The 23730-nt window shown below is 44.8% G+C and overlaps 1 protein-coding gene and 1 non-coding gene across 2 annotated transcripts; both read right to left on the reverse strand.

The window, feature by feature from the left end:
• Nucleotides 1–676: 676 nt before the first annotated feature.
• Nucleotides 677–6937, reverse strand: RSPO4 (R-spondin 4). The gene is made up of 4 exons (XM_032218943.1): nucleotides 6755–6937; nucleotides 4693–4836; nucleotides 3012–3197; nucleotides 677–1527 (listed from the first exon to the last, which is right to left on the reverse strand). Exons 1-4 carry the CDS (start codon nucleotides 6930–6932, stop codon nucleotides 1445–1447), a joined length of 591 nt encoding a protein of 196 aa, XP_032074834.1. The 5' UTR covers nucleotides 6933–6937; the 3' UTR covers nucleotides 677–1444.
• Nucleotides 6938–9891: 2954 nt separating this feature from the next.
• LOC116509814 lies at nucleotides 9892–10006 on the reverse strand. Its single transcript, XR_004255538.1, has one exon. It is a non-coding gene; the product is annotated as a U5 spliceosomal RNA (small nuclear RNA).
• Nucleotides 10007–23730: the final 13724 nt, after the last annotated feature.

Below are 23730 nucleotides of genomic sequence, written 5' to 3' on the forward strand. Positions count from 1 at the left end.
TGACAGAGCTGGAAGGGACCTTGGAGGTCTTCTAGTCTGACCCCCCGCTCAAGCAGGAGACCCTCTACCATTTCAGACAAGTGGCTGTCCAGTCTCTCTTCTGGAAAACCTCCAGGAATGGAGCACCCACAACTTCTGGTGGCAAGCAGTTCCACTGGCCGATTGCTCTCATTGTTAGGAAGTTTCTCCTTAATTCCAAGTTGCCTCTCTCCTTGATTAATTCCCATCCATTGTTTCTTCTCCTGCCTTCAGGTGCTTTGGAAAATAAGTTGACCCCCCGCCTCCTCTTTGGGGGGGGCAGCCCCTCCAATACTGGAAGGCTGCTATCGCGTCTCCCCTTCTTTTCTCTAAACCAGCCAAACCAGATTCCTGCAATTGCTCTTCTTGTATTTTATTTAGCCTCCAAGAACTTAGGATGGCTTGGAAAGGATTTAATTTTTATTCCTTGGCTTGAGCTGATGGCATTCGAGGTTGCTCCAAGCGTGTGATTCTCCACTTGAGGTTGGACCAAGATGTCCTCATCCTCACCGTGGCCAATTTGAACTTTTGCTGGAGGGACACGGACCAAGATCTGGTGATGGGAACTTAACGTTTCAAGAAAGCCGAAAGGAGAAACGTGTTGAGTCGACAAAGACTGGCAGATAATCCAGCTGAAGTCAGAAAGTCGTAGCGGGGAGTTCTAGAAATGAAAGGTTCTGCATAGGTTGACCACATGACTACAATTGTCTCAACCTCTTGGTTGAGAAAAAACAGGGACAACATCTAAATCCCACTTTGGTTCTTCCTTTCTCTTAATCTCACCTTCGTTGGACAATCGATTCTATTTCTAGAATGAATAACAGTGAGGAAGATTCAGGAAAACCCTTCTAAGGGGAGGTGGAGGACAAACCAGGAGAAAGCTAGATGAGATCTTGCGTTCCCTCCCGAGGTCCATCTCTTGGGGGTCTTTAGATAGGACTCTGTGTGGTTCTTCAGCTCTTCTGGATGGTCCATCTCCTCCTCTTCCATAGCAGGTCGAAGAGCAAGAGTTAGTACCTTCTTATTTGGGTTCCTTCATGGTTCCTTCAGTGATGATGTCCTAGTTTTCATCAAGTCAAAGGTCATGTGATGGAGAGGTGGATGGACGAAAGGTGGGCAGATGACGCTTCAGACATCAATATGGGAAAAGATGGTGCATGGGATCTATCTTCCATCTTCTGTTGTCCAACCACGCTGGAGAGAAGGTCAAGAGGTGCCACCACAAACCATCGCGATGGAAGGAGAACTCGACAAGGACAAGCTTGAAGGAGAACGGAGGAACTGGAGAGCAGGATCCTTGGAAGGCAGGAAGAAAGAGATAGAAACCATCCTAATTTTTATTTAATTTCGCCAGGGATGGAGCTCCTCGATGGACTTCAATGGGTGTTGACCACCTCCAGGGCAAGGCCACTCGCTCTGAAGCTCATTAAGCCACCTTGAAGGCATCTATTCGTTTCTTCCTCCTCTGCTGCCGTTCCTTCTTGCTTCTCCTCATGTTTTCATTCTTCTCTGCAAGGCAAAGGAGCGGAGTTAGGCTACTTCCTTACCGAAGCGTGAAATCTTTGGCCAGGGGAGCCCCAGTTTGCTATTAGCAAGCCAAACATTTTCTCCCTCTGCCAAAAAGAACTCACCCCCCCTCCACCTTCACATCTGGTTTCCCACTCTCTTTTTCAACACCAGCCCACTGATTTTATCGGGAGGGGGGTGTTGGGCCAGAATATTGTCAGGGCAAGGAGTGAGAGGAGATGAAAGTTGGCTCGACTTTAGCAAATTTTGCAAAATCAGCTTGATAGCTTCTGAAATCATATCTATTCTCTCTCTCTCTCTCTCTCTCTCTCTCTCTCTCTCTCCCTCCCTCCCTCCCTCCCTATCTCTCCATCCATCCATCCAGGTTGACTCAGCCTTCCCTCCTTCCGAGGTGAGTAAAATGAGGACCCAGATTGTTGGGGGCAAGAGGCTGGTTTACAGAGCCAGCCTCTGGCCCCCAACCACCTGGGTCCTCATTTTAGCCACCTCGGAAGGATGGAAGGCTGAGTCGACCTGGAGCCGGTCAGGATCGAATTGCCGGCAGCAGGCAGAGTTAGCCATGCTGCATTCAGATAGATCGATAGATGATAGATAGATAGATAGATAGATAGATAGATAGATAGATAGATAGATAGATGACAGATAGATGACAGATAGATACATAGATAGATAGACCGGCTCCAGGTTGACTCAGCCTTCCCTCCTTCCGAGGTAGATAAAATGAGGACCCAGATTGTTGGGGGGAAGAGGCTGGCTCTGTAAACCACTTAGAGAGGGCTGTAAAGCATTGTGAAGCAGTATATAAATCTGTTATTCCTTCCTTCTTTCCATGGTGGCTCAGTGGTTAGAGTGCAGTAATGCAGACTAACTCTGCCCACTGCCAGGGTTTTGTTCTAACCGGTTCAAGGTTGACTCATCCTTTCTTTCTATCTATCTATCTATCTATCTATCTATCTATCTATCTATCTATCTATCATCTATCTATCATCTATCTATCTATCTCTATCTATCTATCATCTATCTATCATCTATCTATCTATCTATCATCTATCATCTATCTATCTATATCATCTATCATCTATCATCTATCATCTATCTATCATCTATCATCTCTCTCTCTCTCTCTCTCTCTCTCTCTCTCTCTCTCTACCTACCTACCTACCTACCTGAATGCAGCATGGCTGGCTAACTCTGCCTGCTGCCAGCAATTCGATCCTGACCGGCTCCAGGTCGACTCAGCCTTCCATCCTTCCGAGGTGGCTAAAATGAGGACCCAGATGGTTGGGGGCCAGAGGCTGACTCTGTAAACCGCTTAGGGAGCCCTGGGAAGCGGCCTATAGGCCTAAGGGGTACTGCTAAGTGCTAAGAAAGATGGTTGAAAAGTTAGGCCGACGAGACCCTAGGATCTTTCGTAAGGACAGCCCGGGGCAGGGCTCCAGTCACGTGAGCTGACCTCCAGACCTTACCTCCAGGACAATGTCTCTTCATCAGGCAGTTCTGGGACTCGGATAGCGCCGGACACAGAGCCGCCTGGTCCTTCCCGCTCTGGAGTGACTCCCGCACTCGGACCTTCGAGCCCCACTTGTACCCACACATCCGACCTTGGTTGGTGCAGGGGCTCCAATTACCCCAGGGGGCTGCCTCGCAGTTTTCTGGGGTGGGGAGGGGGAGAAGGGAGGAGAGTAGTGAGACGCAATCAGGACTAGGACCTTGTCACTTGCCAAACGGTGGGGTCCTTGGTGCTCTCTGAGCTGGGTGGCTTTCTTGCAGACGCTTCGTGACCAAACTAGGGAACATTGTCAGGGCTAGAAGGGAGCAGGGTTTGGGGGGGTGGAGGAGGAGGAGGAGGAAGAGGGAAGTGAAGTGAAGGAAAGGAAAGGAAAAAAGAAAAGGAAAAGGAATAGAGAAGAAGGAAAGGAAAGGAAAGAAAAAGGAAAGGAAAATAAAACGGGCATAAAGTAAAAGAGGAGGAGAGAAAAGGAGGAGGAGGAAGAGGGAAGTGAAGTGAAGGAAAGGAAAGGAAAAAAGGAAAGGAAAGGAAAAAGACATAAAGGAAAAGAGGAGAGAAGAGGAGGAGGAGGAAGAAGAGGGAAGTGAAGTGAAAGAAAGAAAAGGAAATAGAGAAGGAAAGGAGGAAAGGAAAGGAAAACGAAAGGGAGAGAAAGAAAAGGAGAAAGAGAAAGAGGACTGTGAGGAGATTGGTACTGTCTGAGTCTGATGGTTTTCTTCCCAATCTTTCATGACCATACTAGGGAACATTATCAGGGCTAGCAGGGAGTGGGGCTCCTGGAGAGGAGGGAGGACGGAAGAGGCAGGAGGACGAACTGTGGATTCTTGGTGCTCTCTGAGCTGGATTCTTTTCTTACAGATATTTCATGACCCAACTAGGGAACATCATCTGTGTTTGAAAGGAATGGTGTTTGCAGAATGAAGTTGAAGGAAGAGTAGGCGAGGAGGAGGAGGAGGAGGAGGAGGAGGAGGAGGAGGAGGAAGAGGAAGAGGAGGAGGAGGAGGAGGAAGAGGAAGAGGAAGAGGAGGAGAACGGCTGTGGGAGGTCCTTCCTCCTCTCTGAGCTTGGTTGTTTTCTTGCAGACGTTTTCTGACCCATCTAGGTAGCATCATCAGTGCTAGAAGGGGGTGGGGTGGGGTTGGAGGAGGAGGAAGAGGAGGAGAAGGAGGTGGTTGAGGGAAAGAAGGAGGGAGGAAGAGGACTGTGTGGTCCTTGGTGTTCTCTGAGCTTGCTGATTTATTTACTAGCTGACATTTCCTTACCTTATTATTACATTATTAGACAATTAAATTATTACGTCATTTTAATTATTAGGTAACATCATCAGCCCCGTCATGAAATATCCACAAGAAATCCCCCCAAGCTCACAGCACCAAAGACCCCGCAGTTCAATTCCGAGCCCCTAATATTCCCTTCTACCAATTGCCAAGCTCTTTGCCCACGGAGCCCAGCTCCCAGTTTCCACCGCGTGGGAGTGTGTGCGCCTAGCTGGCCGTAGCCATCCCTGAATCCCAATCCAGGTTGGGGTGCAGCATCAATTCGATGCCACTTCTGCACCAGAATTCTGCTCCCAGGACGCAGAAGGGGGAGGGGGGAAGGGGGGGTAGGAGGCGACTCCCTCCTGCAGCTTGGCTTACCTTGGCATTCCCGGGTGCTGTGCCAGGCCATGGTGTCCGGAGGACAGGTGTTTAAGCATTTCCCTTTGTGCAGGTAGAAACGCTCTTGGCATTTCATGCAAAAGTCTTTGCTGAAACAGCTCTCGCAGTTGGGCGACCGGCATTCTAGAACAAAGGTTAGAAAAAGCCATCTTGAATAGAATAGAATAGGAATAGGAATAGGAATAGAATAGGAATAGGAATAGGATAAGGATAGAATAGAATAGAATAGAATAGAATAGAATAGGAATAGGAATAGGATAGGATAGGATAGGATAGAATAGGAATAGGAATAGGAATAGGAATAGGAATAGGAATAGAATAGAATAGAATAGAATAGGAATAGGATAGGATAGGATAGGATAGGATAGGATAGGATAGGATAGGATAGAATAGGAATAGGAATAGGAATAGGAATAGGAATAGGAATAGGAATAGGAATAGGAATAGGAATAGAATAGGAATAGAATAGAATAGAATAGGAATAGGATAGAATAGAATAGGAATAGGAATAGGAATAGGAATAGGAATAGGAATAGGAATAGAATAGGAATAGGAATAGGAATAGGAATAGAATAGGAATAGGAATAGGATAGGATAGAATAGAATAGAATAGAATAACAGAGTTGAAAGGGACATTGGAGGTCTTCTAGTCCAATCCCCTGCCTAGGCACGGAACTTTACACCACTTCAGACAAACGGTTATCCAACATCTTGTTAAAAACTTCCAGTGTTGGAGCATTCACAACTTCTAGTCCTTCTTTTCATTAAACTAGACATACCCAATTCCAGCAACCGTTCTTCGTATGTTTTAGCCTCCAGTCCTCTAATCCTCTTTCTTGCTCTTCTCTGCACTCTTTCTAGAGTCTCCACATCTTTTTTTACATCGTGGCGACCAAAACTGGATGCAAATATTCCAAGTGTGGCCTTACCAAGGCCTTGTAAAGTGGTATTAACCCTTCACGTGGTCTTGATTCTCTCCCTCTGTTGATGCAGCCTAGAACTGTGTTGGCTTTTTTGGCAGCTGCTGCACACGGCTGGCTCCTATTTAAACGGTTGTCCACTAGGACCAATCACCAGGAGACTGGGAATTCTAGTCCCATCTTAGGTAGGAAAGCCAGCTGGGTGAATCTGGGTCAATCACCAGGAGACTGGGAATTCTAGTCCCACTTTAGGTATGAAAGCCGGCTGGGGTAAATCAGGGCCAATCACCAGGAGACTGGGAATTCTAGTCCCACCTTAGGTATGAAAGCCGGCTGGGGTAAATCAGGGCCAATCACCAGGAGACTGGGAATTCTAGTCCCGCCTTAGGTATGAAAGCTGACTGGGTGAATCTGGGCCAATCACCAGGAGACTGGGAGTTCTAGTCCCACCTTAGGTATGAAAGCTGGCTGGCTGCCTTTGGGCCAATCACCAGGAGACTGGGAGTTCTAGTCCTGTTTTAAGCTGCGAAAGCTTATCTCTAATCCATCCAGGATCCGTCCACGTCATAAGGGACAATAAAGGTGGTTTTATCTTACATGTATCTGAGTTTCAATCTTTTTCCTTTTAAAATCCACCTCTTTCTCAAACCTTTTGCCCAGTTTGATTTTGCCTTTGTAATATCATTTTTGGGGAAGTTCCTATTTTAATTTTTTGAATAAATTAAAAAGGAATCCGATAAAGAGTTAGCAATAGCAATAGCAGTTAGACTTATATACCGCTTCATAGGGCTTTCAGCCCTCTCTAAGCGGTTTACAGAGTCAGCATATTGCCCCCAACAACAATCCGGGTCCTCATTTTACCCACCTCGGAAGGATGGGAGGCCGAGTCAACCTTGAGCCGGTGAGATTTGAACCGCCGAACTGCAGAACTGCAGTCAGCTGAAATAGCCTGCAGTGCTGCATTTAACCACTGCGCCACCTCAGCTCTATCCGAGTTCTGAGAAATGAGGATTTCAAGACTGTCCCAAATTGCCCGCATTCCTTCTACCGGCAGGTTTCTACCTGGCTGACACGCTCGCAACTCCTCCCAGAGTTGGCTTCCCACCGTCCTGGCTACCTACTCATGCATCGGTTAACGTCCGTGCTCCGCTGCCCGTAGTAGCCCAGTGGGCAGCCGTGGACGCAGGCCCCGAATTGCCGAATGCCGTCCCTCCAGATGAAGAGGAAAAGACGCTGCTGGCAGGAGACGCAGCCGTTGTCTTCGGAGCACATCACACAACCAGTGCAGTTCTCAAACATGGCGGCACTCACTGAAAAAAAATGACAGAATAACAGTCAGAAGGGACCTTCGAGGCCATCTAGTCCAGCCCCAGTCCAATCTTTTGGGGTTTTACGGGAAAAAAATTACAGAATAACAGTGTTGGAAGGGGCCTTCGAGTCATCTAGTCCAGCCCCTCCCCCCAATCTTTTGGGCTTTTAGGGAAATTTTTTTACAGAATAACAGAGTCGGAAGGGCTCTTCGAGGTCATCTAGTCCAGCCCCCAAGTCTTTTGGGTTTTTACAGAAAAAAGTTACAGAATAACAGAGTTGGAAGGTACCTTTGAGGTCATCTAATCCAGGCCCTCCCGCCAATCTTTTGGGCTTTTACGGAAAAATTTACAGAATAACAGAGTCGGAAGGGACCTTCGAGGTCATCTAGTCCAGCCCCTCCCCCCAATCTTTTGGGTTTTTACAGGAAAAAAATTACAGAATAACAGAGTCGGAAGGGACCTTCGAGGTCATCTAGTCCAGCCCCTCCCCCCCAATCTTTTGGGTTTTTATGGAAAAAATTTACAGAATAACAGAGTCGGAAGGGAGCTTGCAGGTCATCTAGTCCAACTCCCTGCTGAAGCAGGAGACCCTACAATATTTCTGACCGATGGCAGTCCAATCTCTTCATGAAAACTTCCAGGGATGAAGCTCCCACAACCTCTGAAGGCAACTTCTGTTCCATCAGCTGATGGTTCTCACTGTCAGGAAATTCCTCCTTATTTCCAGGTTGAACCTCTCCTTGGTCAGTTTCCATCCATTCTTCCTTGTCTGGCATTGGGTGCTTTGGGAAATAGCTTGACCCCCTTCCTCCTCCTCTCTGGGGCAGCCCCTCCAATATTGGAAGATGCTCCCCTGTCTCCCCTGGTCCTTCTCTTCCCTAGACCAGCCAGGCCCAGTTCCTGCAACCGTTCATCTTACATTTTAGCCTCCAATATGCATTTTACAAACAAACCCACAAATATTCATTATTGTTCCTTGCACCAACAGCAAAAGCAAATCAAGAGCTATTTAACTCAATTGAGGAACCTACCCCACCCTACTTTAGGATCCAGCCAAAGGCATAGATGCAAGACAATCTCTAGATCAGTGTTTCTCAACCTTGGCAACTTGAAGATGTCCGGACTTCAACTCCCAGCATTCGCTGGCTGGGGAATTCTGGGAGTTGAAGTCCGGACATCTTCAAGTTGCCAAGGTTGAGAAACACTGCTCTAGGTTATGATCAGCTACTGCAGTGGCCTTCTACCTTCTGGGTACCAGGTCCATGGACCAGAGGAGGTGGGGTTTTGTGTGCTCCCTGCATCCTGCTTATTGGTGCGACCCGTTGTCAGTCCATAAACCGAGGACCCACAAACCATGAGAATAAGCGCCGAAAGAAAACACACCCTTTTACTCAGCCATCCAGATATTATAATTTCTGCAGATGGAATGATTGCGTCTGTCATCTGCACCTCCGCAACTGTCTGCTTTGGCTCTGAAACCCAACAAGACAGACACGGACCTCAGAGGAGAATCAGAACTGCAGGAAAAAACAATTGCTGCCAACCTGCCTTCCCTTGAGGATCTGGACACTGCAGGAGTCACAAAGAGGGCTGTGAAAATATCTACAGACCCCTCGCATCCGGGACATCAATTGTTTCAACTCCTGCCCTCAAAACGATGCCATAGGGCTCTGCACACCAAGACAATTAGACACAAGGACAATTTTTCCTCAAATGCTACCACTCTGCTAAACAAATAATTCCCTCACCGCTGTCAAACTATTCACTAAGGCTGCCTTACTATTAGTCTTCTCATCGTTCCTATCCCCCATCTCCTCCCACTTATGACTGCAGGACTGTCACTTTGTTGCTTGTATCCTTACGAATTATATTGATGGTCTTCTAATATGATGGTTTCCAATTGTTTATTTGTGCCCAATGACGATCATTAAGTGTTGTACCTTACGATGCTGGACGAATGTATCTTGTCTTTTTATGCACACTGAGAGCCTATGTACCAAAGACAAATTCCTTGTGTGTCCAATCACACTTGGCCAATAAAGAATTCTATTCTATTCTATTCTATTCTATTCTACATTTTATTTTTATTCTATTCCCCTTTTATTCCGTTCTATTCTATTCCATTCCATATTTTCTATTCCATTCCGTATTTTCTTTCCTGTTCTAATTCTATTTCCTTTTTCTATTCCCTGTTCTATTCCATTCCATATATCCTATTCCATTCCGTATTTTCTTTCCTGTTCTAATTCTATTTCCTTTTTCTATTCCCTGTTCTATTCCATTCCATATATTCTATTCCATTCCATATTTTCTTTCCTATTCTAATTCTATTTCCTTTTTCTATTCCGTTCTATTCTATTCCATATTTTCTATTCCATTCCGTATTTTCTTTCCTGTTCTAATTCTATTTCCTTTTTCTATTCCCTCTTCTATTCCATTCCATATTTTCTATTCCATTCCGTATTTTCTTTCCTGTTCTAATTCTATTTCCTTTTTCTATCCCCTGTTCTATTCTATTCCATATTTTCTACTGTATTCGATTCCTTTTTTCTATTCTGTATTTACTACTCCATATTTTCTATTCTATTCTATTCTATATTTTATTTTCATTCTATTCCCTTTTATTCCGTTCTATTCCATTCCACATTTTCCATTCCATTCCGTATTTTCTTCCCTATTCTAATTCTATTTCCTTTTTCTATTCCGTTCTATTCCATTCCATATTTTCTAGTCGATTCCCTTTTTCTATTCTGTATTTACTACTACATATTTTCTATTCTATTCTGCATTTTCTATTGTCTTCCGTTCCATAGTCTCTATTCCGTAATGCAAATGAACAAGTGGCACGCAGGCGCAGAAACGCCGTCCCTGCCACACGACCACGTAGAAAGCGAGAGTTAATAACCCATTCATAACCCTTTGATCTATTTTTAGAACCAGGCGAAAGTAGCCCCACCGAAGCGGGGCCTCAAAAAACTAACGGAAACTCATAAATGTTCCTCTCCACGGAAATCTTTAGTAAAAGGCGAAAGATTTATACGATCTGAAGAGAAACCAGAGTATACCTTACTCCGGCCACCGACACCGGGCCCTACGGCGGAGATGGACACTGAGATTAGGGCGACTGCGGCCAACCATGTATTCGGGGATGAACCGAAAGGCTTTTTCGAACATTTCCGCCGGTTCTAAAATCGGGACTTCCGCACGAAGCGAAACGGTGCACCCGTCACGGGAGAGTCGCGGGTCTTTCCTCTTCGCAAAGCATCACGGTTGAAGCCGATGCAAATGAGGCCGCTCATTTCCCCGCCTCCGAGTCAAGAGCGGCGCTCAGATCGGAGCCACGCCTCCAGTGGTTGCAAAGTGACGTCAGCTAAACGAGGCTTGCCTCTTCTCCAGCCTTTGAAAACGATACGGGGCGGATACAGCACTTTCACCTGCAGCCACGCCACAGGGACCAGAAGGAGGGGGGGGGGATAATTGGCATCTATGGGTGGTTGGGAAGGAATTCATGTAGAATAGAAAAGAAAATATGGAATGGACCGGAACGGAACAGAAAATATGGAATGGAATATAATAGAGTAGAATATAATGGAATGGAATAGAATAGAAAATATGGAATGGAGTGGAATAGAAAAGAAAATATGGAATGGAATAGAAAAGAAAAGAAAACATGGAATGGAATGGAATAGAAAAGAAAACATGGAATGGAATGGAACAGAACAGAAAACATGGAATGGAATATAATAGAGTAGAATAGAATGGAATAGAATAGAATAGAAAATATGGAATGGAGTGGAATAGAAAAGAAAACATGGAATGGAGTGGAATAGAAAAGAAAACATGGAATGGAATATAATAGAGTAGAATATAATGGAATGGGATAGAATAGAATAGAATAGAAAATATGGAATGGAGTGGAATAGAATAGAAAATATGGAATGGAATGGAATAGAAAAGAAAATATGGAATGGAATGGAATAGAAAAGAAAACATGGAGTGGAGTGTACAGAATAGAATAGAATATATGGAATGGAATGGAACAGAACAGAAAACATGGAATGGAATAGAATAAAAAAGAAAAGAAAATATGGAACGGAACAGAATAGAAAAGAAAATATGGAATGGAACAGAACAGAATAGAAAATATGGAATGAAATAGAATAGAAAAGAAAATGAACAGAACATAATAGAATAGAAAGGAAAATATGGAATGGAATAGAATAGAAAAGATAATATGGAATTGACTAGAATAAAATAGAAAAGAAAAGAAAATATGGAATAGAACGGAAGAGAATAGAAAAGAAAATATGGAATGGAATGGAACGGAATAGAACAGAACAGAATAGAAAATATGGAATGGAACAGAATAAAATAGAAAAAAGAAAATATGGAATGAAACGGAACGGAATAGAACAGAACAGAATAGAAAATATGGAGTAGAATTGAATGAAATAGAAAATAAAATATGGAATGGAACAGAAGAGAACAGAACAGAGTAGAAAATATGGAATGGAATGGAATGGAATGGAATGGAATAGAATAGAATAGAATTCTTTTATTGGCTAAGCGGACACACAAGGAATTTGTCTTTGGTGCAGATCCTCTCAGTGTGCATAAAAAGACAAGATGCATTCATCAAGAATCATAAGGGGCAACACTTAATGATAGTCACAAGGTGCAAATAAGGAATCAGGAAACAATCAATATCCGTATAAATTGCAAGGATACAAGCCACAAAGTGACAGTCCTGCAGTATTAAGTGGGAGGAGATGGGGGATAGGAACGATGGGAAGACGAATAGTATTAGGAATGCAGCCTTAGTAAAGAGTTTGAGAGTGGTGAGGGAATTATTGGTGCACCTTATATAGCCTGGGAGAATCTCAACACGTCAAGGTCTAAGGATGAGAGCCTGCTGAGCCGAGCAGCCGGTTTCCCAAAACAAAGAGCTTGTGCTGTATTGTTGGAGACTGGACAGCGGGTGGCCAAGGAGGGGAAACGGGAGATTTTAACTATGCCACTTTTGCAGGGAAACTTCAGATCTGGCTTTGCTTTCTACTCTGCCTGTATGGATCTATCAGTAAAGTGATACTCTTGGTATAGAATAAGAGAGTTGGAAGGGACCTTGGAGGTCTTCTAGTCCAGCCCTCTGCTCAAGCAGGAGACACTATTACCTTTTTAGACTACTGGTTATCCAATCTCTTCTTTAAAATCTCCAGTGTTGGAGCACCTGTATTTTCTAGAGGCAGATTGTTCCACTGATTAATTCTCCTTTTCCTCTTCCCTCAAGTCCTCCTCTTCCCTGCAAACCCCACTCTCTTCTAGCACTGAAGATGTTCCCTAGCTGGGTCATGAAACGTCTGCAAGAAAACAGCCAAGCTTAGAGAGCATCAAGGAGCACACAACTACATTTTTCCTTTTATCTCAATTAGCAGAATAACAGAGCTGGAAGGGATCTTGGAGGTCTTCTAGTCCAACCCTGCCTAGACAGGAAACCCTCAACCATTTCAGACAAATTGCTATCCAGCATATTCTTAAAGACTTCCAGTGTTGGGGCATTCACAACTTCTGGAGGCAACTTCTGTTGATTCATTGTTCTAACAGTCAGGAAATTTCTCCTCAGTTCTAAGTTGCTTCTCTCCTTGATTAGTTTCCACCCATTGTTTCTTGTCCCGCCTTCAGATGCTTTGGAGAATAGCTTGACTCCCTCTTCTTTGTGGCAACCCCTGAGATCTTGGAAGACTGCTATCATGTCTCCCCTAGTCCTTCTTTCTATTAAACTAGACATCCCCAGTTCCTGCAGCCGTTTTTCATATGTTTTAGCCTCCAGTCCCCTAGTCCTCTTTGTTGCTCTTCTATAAAGAGATGAGGCTGATGTTGAACAAGGCAGGGAAGAGAACAAGAGGGGTGCAAATTCAAGTAGTCCTCGGCTTATGACACAACTGAGCCCAACATTTCCATCCCTAAGTGAGACCGTTGTTAAGTGAGCTTTGCCCCCTTTTATGACCACGGTCGTTAAGTGAATCACTGCCGTTGTTCAGGGAGCCACACAGCTGTGAAGCAAATCTGGCTTCCCCGATCAGGTGACCCTCCAGGACACCCCAACCGTCATAGATAGAATCAGGTCCAAATTTTGCTCACGTGCCCCTTGGGAACGACGCAACGGTCATAAGTGTGAAAACAGTCCTCTTTTTCCGGTGGCTTAGTGACCATTCATACACACAACGGATGTACACACTGTTATTTACAACGGTGGTCATAAGTCAAGGACTACTGCATGTAATTTAGCCTTGAGTTGTAATACATGTAGTTCTCGGCTTACAACACTCTGTTTAGTGACCGTTCGAAGTAACATCACTGAAAAAAGTTACTTAGGACCATTTTTCACACTTACGACCGTTCCAGCATCCCTGTGATCAGAATTCAGACAACTGTCTCCTATTTATGACGGTCGTGTCAAATCATAAAGCATTTGCATGACTGTTATCAAGCTGCCATGGTGAGGAAAGGGGGAGGGGCGCATTCCACGCTAGCGTCGGATCTCAGATTATTACCGCAGCAGGCTTGGGAGGGGTGCACCTCAGTGGAGAATGTGATTTATGACACAGACTGAGGGGAGGGAAGAAACGGGGGCACAGTTCAGCCATAATTCAAAGGAGGTTTAGATCTGACTGCAAGGGGACGTCGCCGAAATGGAGTTCCTAACAAATGACTCGGTTGCTTTTGAAACTTGGCTGGAGGCTCATGAATTAATGAGGGCGTCTTTCGGAAGCCTGACGGGTCACATTGTCCCCGGGATCACGTGATTCCCCTTTGGGCGACCTTCTCACAAGCAAAAACAATGGGGGCAGCTCGATTCCCTTAACAACCGTGTGACTAATTTAACAGCTGCGGTGATTCCCTTAACAACCATGACAAGAAAGGTTGTAAAATGGGGCAAAACCCACTTAGCGGCTGTCTCACTTAGCAACCTAAATTTTGGGCTCCATTGTGGTTGTAAGTTGAGTAATATCCCTCCGAAAACGGGGATAGAGGGGAAAAAACGGGGCGCAATCATTGTCTAGGGATATACATATACATATACATATACATATACATATACATACATACCAGGGGTGGGTTTCAACATTTTTAGAACCTATTCTGTAGGTGTGGCCTGTTTTGTGGGAGTGGCTCGGTGGTCATGTGACTGGGGGCGTGGCTTGGTGGACATGTGACCGGGTGGGCGTGGCCAACTTGGAAAATGTGGTGAAACTCACTCAACAACACTCTTGCTTAGCAACCAAAATGTTGGGCTCAATTCTGGACGTAAGTTCTCTTTCTTTTTCTTTCTCTCTCCCTCTCCCTCTCTCTCTCTCTCTCTCTCACACACACACACACACTTTCTTTCCTTCCTTCCTTTTGTCTCTCTCCACCTCTTTCTTTCTTCTCTCTCCCACTTCTTTTTTCTTTCTTTTTTCTTTATCTTTGTCTCTCTCTCTTTTCTCTCCCTCTCCCTCCATTCCTCCCTTCCTTCTTTCCTTTCCTGTGTGTATCTCTTCCTTTCCTGTGTGTATCTCTCCCCCTTCCTTCCTTCCTTCCTTCCTTCCTTCCTTCCTTCCTGAACAGGTTCCAAAAGGTACACTAAATTTCGCGAACCGGTTCTGGAGTACTGGTGTGAACCTGGAGAAACCCACCCCTGATACATACATACACACACACACACACACACACACACACATACATACATCCGTAAATTGCAAAAAAAGAAGAAGAAGCCAAATGCTTGCATGAGAGCAATTGCACATTTTCCAGGCGTCTTGTTTTTGATAGATGTTAACATTAGGCAGAGAAATTAGACAGGAGAGAAAATAATGTGCAGTGAAGCATGTGGAAGTCATAAACGAGCAGATTTCCACGGCTCTCTGGCATCGCCCGGGAGTCTGTGACCCAGCGATTAAGGCGAAGAGGCCACAGGTACCAGCAGGAGCCAAAGGAAGAGACGGCCCCTTATTTCGTCAGGCAGAAAATTCCCTTTGATGCCCCATCCTTGGGTTTTTTTTTTTTTTTTGCAAAAATTATTATTATTTATTTGGGGTGGAGATATTTATTCGGAACAAAACATCCTGCTGAAGTTGCAAACCCCGTCGGAGAGGCAGCGCACAAGAAATAGAAACAATATGTTTACATCAGTTTGTTCCAATGCTGGCAACTTTAAAAATGGATGAACTATGACTCCCAAGGCTGCCTGGGGAATTCTGGGAGTTGAAGTCCATACATCCTATAGTTGTTAGGGCTGCCTGGGGAATTCTGGGAGTTGAAGTCCATACATCCTATAATTACTAAGGCTGCCTGGGGAATTCTGGGAGTTGAAGTCCATACATCCTATAGTTGTTAGGGCTGCCTGGGGAATTCTGGGAGTTGAAGTCCATACATCCTATAATTACTAAGGCTGCCTGGGGAATTCTGGGAGTTGAAGTCCATACATCCTATAGTTGTTAGGGCTGCCTGGGGAATTCTGGGAGTTGAAGTCCATACATCCTATAATTACTAAGGCTGCCTGGGGAATTCTGGGAGTTGAAGTCCATACATCCTATAGTTGTTAGGGCTGCCTGGGGAATTCTGGGAGTTGAAGTCCATACATCCTATAGTTGTTAGGGCTGCCTGGGGAATTCTGGGAGTTGAAGTCCATACATCCCATAATTGTTAGGGCTGCCTGGGGAATTCTGGAAGTTAAAGTCCATACATCCTATACTTAGTAAGGCTGCCTGGGGAATTCTGGGAGTTGGTCTTATAATTGCTAAGGCTGGATGGGGAATCCTGGGAGTTGAAGTCCACTCACTTCTCGTGAACTCTATCCCGTATTTCGAAGTACCCTCTTCCCTTGCCGCCCAAGCTGGGTAAAATCTATGTTGCGGTGAGAATTCAAGGAAATAACCTTGGAATGTTTCCTTGGAAAACCGAACCACGGCTAATTCCTTGCAAGGCCAATTGTCCTAAATGGGGTGTTTTCCCTACCAACCCCCCCACATGGAAATTCGGCTGAGGACTGCGAAAAAGAGGGGGTGCGATAAGGTGAGGCGGCACCACTTTGCATTACGCTGTCTGCCCAAGACTAATAGCCCATTAGACTTTTTGGCGTCTGAAGCTTTCACTCTCATGGGTGGTTAAAAGGCGGGGGAAAAGGTTAATTTTGCAGTTCTCGAAAGATGTCTCAACATCCATTGTCCCTGGCAAATCTTACATTCTAATAAGTGACTTAAAACGCTACTCCTGATTTGCATCAAACCAGCCTTTCAAGGATTCCTAATGGGTAAATAATTCTTGGGCCATAAGAAAGGCTGAGGGCCAAAGAATGGAGGTCTTTGAACTCTGGTGCTGAAGAAAACTCCTGTGAGTCTCTTGGACTGCAAGGGGATCCAACCAGTCAGTCCTACAGGAGGTCAACCCTGACTGCTCTTTAGAAGAGGAAACTCAAAGACTTTGGCCACCTAAGGAGAAGGAAGAAGGACTCCCTGGAGAAGAGCCTCATGCTGGGAATGACGGAGGGCAGAAGAAGAAGAAGGCGACGACAGAGGAGGTGGGGGCTGGATGGAGTCACCGAAGCAGCCGGCGTGAGCTTCAATGGACTCCAGAGGATGGGAGAGGACAGGAAGGCCTGGAGGAACGTTATCCAAGGGGTCGCGATGGGTCGGACATGACTTTGCAACTAACCACAACAATATATAGATATGATAGACAGACAGATAGGCAGACAGACATTGATTGAGAGAAAGATGATAGGTGATAGATAGATAGATAGATAGATAGATAGATAGATAGATGGATGGATGGATGGATGGATGGATGGATGGATGGATGGATGGATGGATGGATGGATGGATGGATGAACAGACACTGATTGAGAGAAAGATAACCGGTAATATATATATATATATATATATATATATATGTATGTATGTATGTATGTATGTATGTATGTATGTATGTATGCATGCATGCATAGATAGATAGATAGATAGATAGATAGATAGATAGATGATAGACAGACAGACAGACAGACAGAGACATATTAATAATGATATAGACTAGAGAGAGACAGACAGACATTGATGGAGAGAAAGATGACAGGTATTATATAGATCTTTGAACTCTGATGTTGGAGAAGACTCCTGCATTGAGTCCCTTGGACTGCAAGGCCATCCAACCGGTCAGTCCTAGAGGAGATCCACCCTGGCTGCTCTTTAGAAGGCCAGATCCTGAAGAGGAAACTCAAAAGACTTTGGCCACCTAATGAGAAGGAAGAAGGACTCCCTGGAGAAGAGCCTCATGCTGGGAACGACGGAGGGCAGAAGAAGAAGAAGGCGACGGCAGAGAAGGAGGGGGCTGGATGGAGTCACCGAAGCAGCCGGCGTGAGCTTCAATGGACTCCAGAGGATGGGAGAGGACAGGAAGGCCTGGAGGAACGTTATCCAAGGGGTCGCGATGGGTCGGACATGACTTTGCAACTAACCACAACAATATATAGATATGATAGACAGACAGATAGGCAGACAGACATTGATTGAGAGAAAGATGATAGGTGATAGATAGATAGATAGATAGATAGATAGATAGATAGATAGATAGATAGATAGATAGATGGATGGATGGATGGATGGATGGATGGATGGATGGATGGATGGATGGATGGATGGATGGATGGATGGATGGATGGATGGATGAACAGACACTGATTGAGAGAAAGATAACCGGTAATATATATATATATATATATATATATATATATGTATGTATGTATGTATGTATGTATGTATGTATGTATGTATGCATGCATGCATAGATAGATAGATAGATAGATAGATAGATAGATGATAGACAGACAGACAGACAGACAGAGACATATTAATAATGATATAGACTAGAGAGAGACAGACAGACATTGATGGAGAGAAAGATGACAGGTATTATATAGATCTTTGAACTCTGATGTTGGAGAAGACTCCTGCATTGAGTCCCTTGGACTGCAAGGCCATCCAACCGGTCAGTCCTAGAGGAGATCCACCCTGGCTGCTCTTTAGAAGGCCAGATCCTGAAGAGGAAACTCAAAAGACTTTGGCCACCTAATGAGAAGGAAGAAGGACTCCCTGGAGAAGAGCCTCATGCTGGGAACGACGGAGGGCAGAAGAAGAAGAAGGGGACGGCAGAGAAGGAGGGGGCTGGATGGAGTCACCGAAGCAGCCGGCGTGAGCTTCAATGGACTCCAGAGGATGGGAGAGGACAGGAAGGCCTGGAGGAACGTTATCCAAGGGGTTGCGATGGGTCGGACATGACTTCATAACTAACAACAACAAAATTCTTGGATTGGTCTGCTCTCTCTGAGTCATGTTTGCAGCCTCCGTGGGGTGTTCCCCCCCCCATCAGAATAGAGTTGGAAGGGACCTTGGAGGTCTTCTAGTCCAACCCCTTGCTCAAGCAGGAGGCCCTATACCATTTCAGACCAGTGGCTGCCCAGTCTTTTCTTTAAAATCACCAGTAATGGAGCATCCACAACTTCTGGAGGCAAGGAGTTCCACTGGTTAATTGTTAACACTGTTAGGAAGTTTCTCCTCAATGCCAGGTTGCTTCTGTCCTTGATTAGTTTCCATCCATTCTTTCTTGTCTTCTGCTGCTTTGGAGAATAATTTGACTCCCTCTTCTTTGGGGCAACCCCTGAGATCTTGGAAGACTGCCATCATGTCTCCCCTGGTCCTTCTTTACATTAAACTAGACATCCCCAGTTCCTGCAACCGTTCTTCATATGTCTTAGTCTCCAGTCCTCTAATCATCTTTGATGCTCTTCTCAGCACTTTTTCCAAAGTCTCCACATCTTTTTTATGAAGAGGTGACCAAAATTGGCTGCAGGATTCCAGGTGAGGCCTTACTAAGGCAATACTAATACTTCACGTGATTTTGATTCTATGTCTCTGTTTATACAGAGGAGGAGGAGGAGGAGGAGAAAGTAGTCCTCACTGAGTGACTTCTTGCTCAGCAAACCATTCGAAGTTACAACAGGGCTCAACCAGAAGACTTATGGCCGGTCCTTGGAAGTTGTGGCTGTTGGAGTGTCCCCACAGTCACAGGATCACAACTAGCAATAGCAATAGTCAAATGTAGGTGATTTTGTTTTCGTCCTTCAATCTTAATTTTGAGTTCCTTCGGGCTCCCTCTAGTGTTCATAGTCCAATCCGATCATGTTTTTTAAGAATTCTAAACAAAAGCATTTCCCATGGGGAGAATAATTAATTCCAAAATCTAATTTCCAATCTACCTAATTTCCAATCATTGGTAACTTTCCAAAATGAAAGCTCCAATCACTCATTCCGCTATTTATTCCTTTAAATATAGTCCTTAAAGTTGTTTTTAAAACAATTAATTTTTATATGATTTCCCCTTCCTGCTTTATCTGTAAGCCGCCCTGAGTCTCTCGAGAGTGGGCGGCATACAAATCCTAATAAACCTCAAACCTTTTAAAACATCTTTTACTAAGGATTGAAAGAAGCTGTGGATTCAATGGGTTTTAATAGCAATAGCAATAGCAGTTAGACTTATATGCCGCTTCATAGGGCTTTCAGCCCTCTCTAAGCAGTTTACAGAGTCCGCATATCGCCCCCACAGTCTGGGTCCTCATTTCACCCACCTTGGAAGGAGGGAAGGCTGAGTCAACCTTGAGCCGGTGAGATTTGAACCGCCGAACTGCCGAACTAGCAGTCAGCTAAAGAAGCCTGCAGTACTGCAACTCTAACCACTGCGCCACCTCGGCTCTCAACCGGGGCACTCGGGAACCAGCAGACAGTTACAATGGCCACAGCTTCCCACAGCCATATCCTCACCCCTTGTCATCATCAAAAGAAGTGAAGTCAAGGAGGAAACCAGACACACACACACACACACACACACACACACACACACACGATGTTGTGCTTAACGACTTGCACAGGATTCCTTAACAACCACAACCTGAACTGTCAGATCGCATTTAATTTCGTGGTACAAGGTTGCAATGACAATAAAGTAAAGTAAAGTAAAGTACATGGAGTGTGTTAGCTTTTTTGGGGGGGCGGCTGGCATATTGGAAAAGAAAATGATTTCTTCCTCTTTGGGGCAGCCCCTCAAATACTGGATGACAGCTGTTATATCTCCCCCCCTGGTCCTTCTTTTCTCTAGATTTGCCATGTCCAAATCCTGCAACTGTCCTTCATAGGTTTTAATCTCCAGGCCAGTGTTTCTCAACCTTGGCAACTTGAAGATGTCTGGACTTCAACTCCCAGAATTCCCCAGCCAGCATTCGCTGGCTGGGGAATTCTGGGAGTTGAAGTCCAGACATCTTCAAGTTGCCAAGGTTGAGAAACACTGCTCCAGGCCTTTGATTCTCTTAGTTGCTCTTCTCTGCACTTTTTCTTTGCGATAGAAAAATTTTTTATTTTCCATTTTCATAGCACATAATCACATGTATACTATTACATAGTCAATATCATGTTGTATTATTAAGTAATTACATCATCTTGCCATCAACTACCAAAGAAAGAAAGGGGAAAAAAACCAGTTATTGGCTCTTCTGCTCTCCATACACCATATATTATACCTTATCCGACACTTTCTTCCCCCTCTCTCCTCCCCCTTTCTACCATCCTGTCTTCCCTCCATCATTTTCTACTCTACTTCCCCTTCCTTTCTCCTTCTCCTCTCTCCCCTTACCACTCCTCCTTGTACACCTCATCTTCCCCCTTCACTCTCTCTCCTGTCCCTCTCTTCCTATCTTTCTTCTCTCCTCTGCTTCCCACTCTTCTACATCCTGTCTTCCCTCCATCATTTTCTACTCTACTTCCCCTTCCTTTCTCCTTCTCCTCTCTCCCCTTACCACTCCTCCTTGTACACCTCATCTCCCCCCCTCACCCTCTCTCCTGTCCCTCTCTTCCTATCTTTCTTCTCTCCTCTGCTTCCCACTCTTCTACATCCTGTCTTCCCTCCATCATTTTCTACTCTACTTCCCCTTCCTTTCTCCTTCTCCTCTCTCCCCTTACCACTCCTCCTTGTACACCTCATCTTCCCCCTTCACTCTCTCTCCTGTCCCTCTCTTCCTATCTTTCTTCTCTCCTCTGCTTCCCACTCTTCTACATCCTGTCTTCCCTCCATCATTTTCTACTCTACTTCCCCTTCCTTTCTCCTTCTCCTCTCTCCCCTTACCACTCCTCCTTGTACACCTCATCTTCCCCCCTCACCCTCTCTCCTGTCCCTCTCTTCCTATCTTTCTTCTCTCCTCTGCTTCCCACTCTTCTACATCCTGTCTTCCCTCCATCATTTTCTACTCTACTTCCCCTTCCTTTCTCCTTCTCCTCTCTCCCCTTACCACTCCTCCTTGTACACCTCATCTCCCCCCCTCACCCTCTCTCCTGTCCCTCTCTTCCTATCTTTCTTCTCTCCTCTGCTTCCCACTCTTCTACATCCTGTCTTCCCTCCATCATTTTCTACTCTACTTCCCCTTCCTTTCTCCTTCTCCTCTCTCCCCTTACCACTCCTCCTTGTACACCTCATCTTCCCCCCTCACCCTCTCTCCTGTCCCTCTCTTCCTATCTTTCTTCTCTCCTCTGCTTCCCACTCTTCTACATCCTGTCTTCCCTCCATCATTTTCTACTCTACTTCCCCTTCCTTTCTCCTTCTCCTCTCTCCCCTTACCACTCCTCCTTGTACACCTCATCTTCCCCCCTCACCCTCTCTCCTGTCCCTCTCTTCCTATCTTTCTTCTCTCCTCTGCTTCCCACTCTTCTACATCCTGTCTTCCCTCCATCATTTTCTACTCTACTTCCCCTTCCTTTCTCCTTCTCCTCTCTCCCCTTACCACTCCTCCTTGTACACCTCATCTTCCCCCCTCACCCTCTCTCCTGTCCCTCTCTTCCTATCTTTCTTCTCTCCTCTGCTTCCCACTCTTCCTCTCATTCACTTGGTGTATTTCAGCTTCTGAGCAAACTCCCTTTTGTGTTGATGGTATTTATAATTCCATTTCCATATACATAAAAAAGAAAAAAATAGCAGTATACATGTACAATCATAATACCTTAAAGTCCAACACCCCTCCTCAAACTTAGTAAACTCCGCTCCCTCCCCCCCTCCCACCCACCTCCCCCCCCCTTGACTTCCCAGAACCAATACAAGGTATAAATCTTTAACAAATACAGTTTAAAATATACTTAAAGAGAAAGTAGAAAATTAATAAAATTAATCTGCACTTTTTCCAAAGTCTCAACATCTTTTTTCGTAATACGAGGACTAAAACTGGACGCACTGTTAGAGGTTGTTTTCTAAGATTGCACCAGTTGAGTAGGGTGGGAACCTATAGAATAATAACAGAAGAACTGGGTAGCAGGGGACCTTGAAGGTCCTCTAGTCCAACCCTCTGCCCAAGCAGGCGACCCTGTGCCATTTTAGACAACCTGGAATTCAGGAGAAGTTTCCTGACCGTGAGGACAATTAACCAGTGGAACTGCTTGCCACCAGAAGTTGTGAATGCTCCAACACTGGAGGTTTTAAAGCAGAAATCGGACAGTCCCTTATTTGGAATGGGGCAAGTAGTCCTCAACTCATAACGGTTCACTTAGTGACCATTTGAAGTTACAATGGAAAAAAAAAGAGCCGTAATCATTTTTCAGACTAACGACTGTTTCAGCACCCCCATTTTCAGGTGATTTGCCTCACATTTATGACGATCGCAGTGTCCCTGGGTCATGTGAGCATGCTTTGCAACCTTTTGACGAGCAAAGCCTCTTCACAACCCTGTTCCTAACTTAGCCGCTGCAATGATTCGCTTAACAACCAAACTGCAGGAGGAAAGTCGTAAAATGGAGGAAACTCAACAAATTTCTCACTTAGCAACAGAAATTTAAGGCTCCACTGTGACCGTAAGTTGAGGACTACCTGCCTAGGGTCTCCTGCTTGAACGAGAGGTTGGACTAGAAGACCTTCAAGGTCCCTTCCAGCCCTGATTCTATATTCTAAGCCAGTGGTTCCCAAACTTGGCAACTTTAAGACAACTTTAAGCTCTGCTGGCTGGAGAATTCTGGGAGTTGAAGTCCACAAGTCTTAAAGTTGCCAAGTTTGGGAACCACTGTTCTAAGCCACTAAAAGTAGTATACTGTATATCAGTATGTGTTTTTTTTTAATATAAAATATACTTTTTTTATTTTCCATTTTCATAACATACAATCACATGTATACTATAACATAGCCAATATCCTATTGTATTAAGTAGTAATTACATCAGTTCCTCTTGTCATCAACGCCCAGAAAGATAAAAACCCATTATTAGCTCTTCTGCTCTCCATACACCTCTTTCTTCTGCCTCTCTCCTACCTCCTTTCTTCCCTCCATCATCCTTTCCTACTCTACTTCCCCTTCCTTTCTCCTTCTCCTCTCTCTACACTCCACTCCTCCTTATCCTCCTCATCTTCCCCCCTTACCCTCTCTCCTATCCCTCTCTTCCCATCTTTCTTCTCTCCTGTTTCCCACTCTTCCTCTTTCCTATCCCTCTCTTCCCATCTTTCTTCTCTCCTCTGTTTCCCACTCTTCCTCTCTCCTATCCCTCTCTTCCCATCTTTCTTCTCTCCTCTCTTTCCCACTCTTCCTCTCATTGGTGTATTTCCGCTTCTGAGCAAACTCCATTCTATGTTGATGGTATTTATGCTTCCATATCAATATACTTAACATATCTTAGTTTTAAAGAAAAAATAAGAGAAGACAGTATACATGTGCAATCATATTACATTAAAATCTAACAC

The sequence above is a fragment of the Thamnophis elegans genome, chromosome 5, assembly GCF_009769535.1.
Source record: "Thamnophis elegans isolate rThaEle1 chromosome 5, rThaEle1.pri, whole genome shotgun sequence".
Taxonomy (NCBI): Eukaryota; Metazoa; Chordata; class Lepidosauria; order Squamata; family Colubridae; genus Thamnophis; species Thamnophis elegans.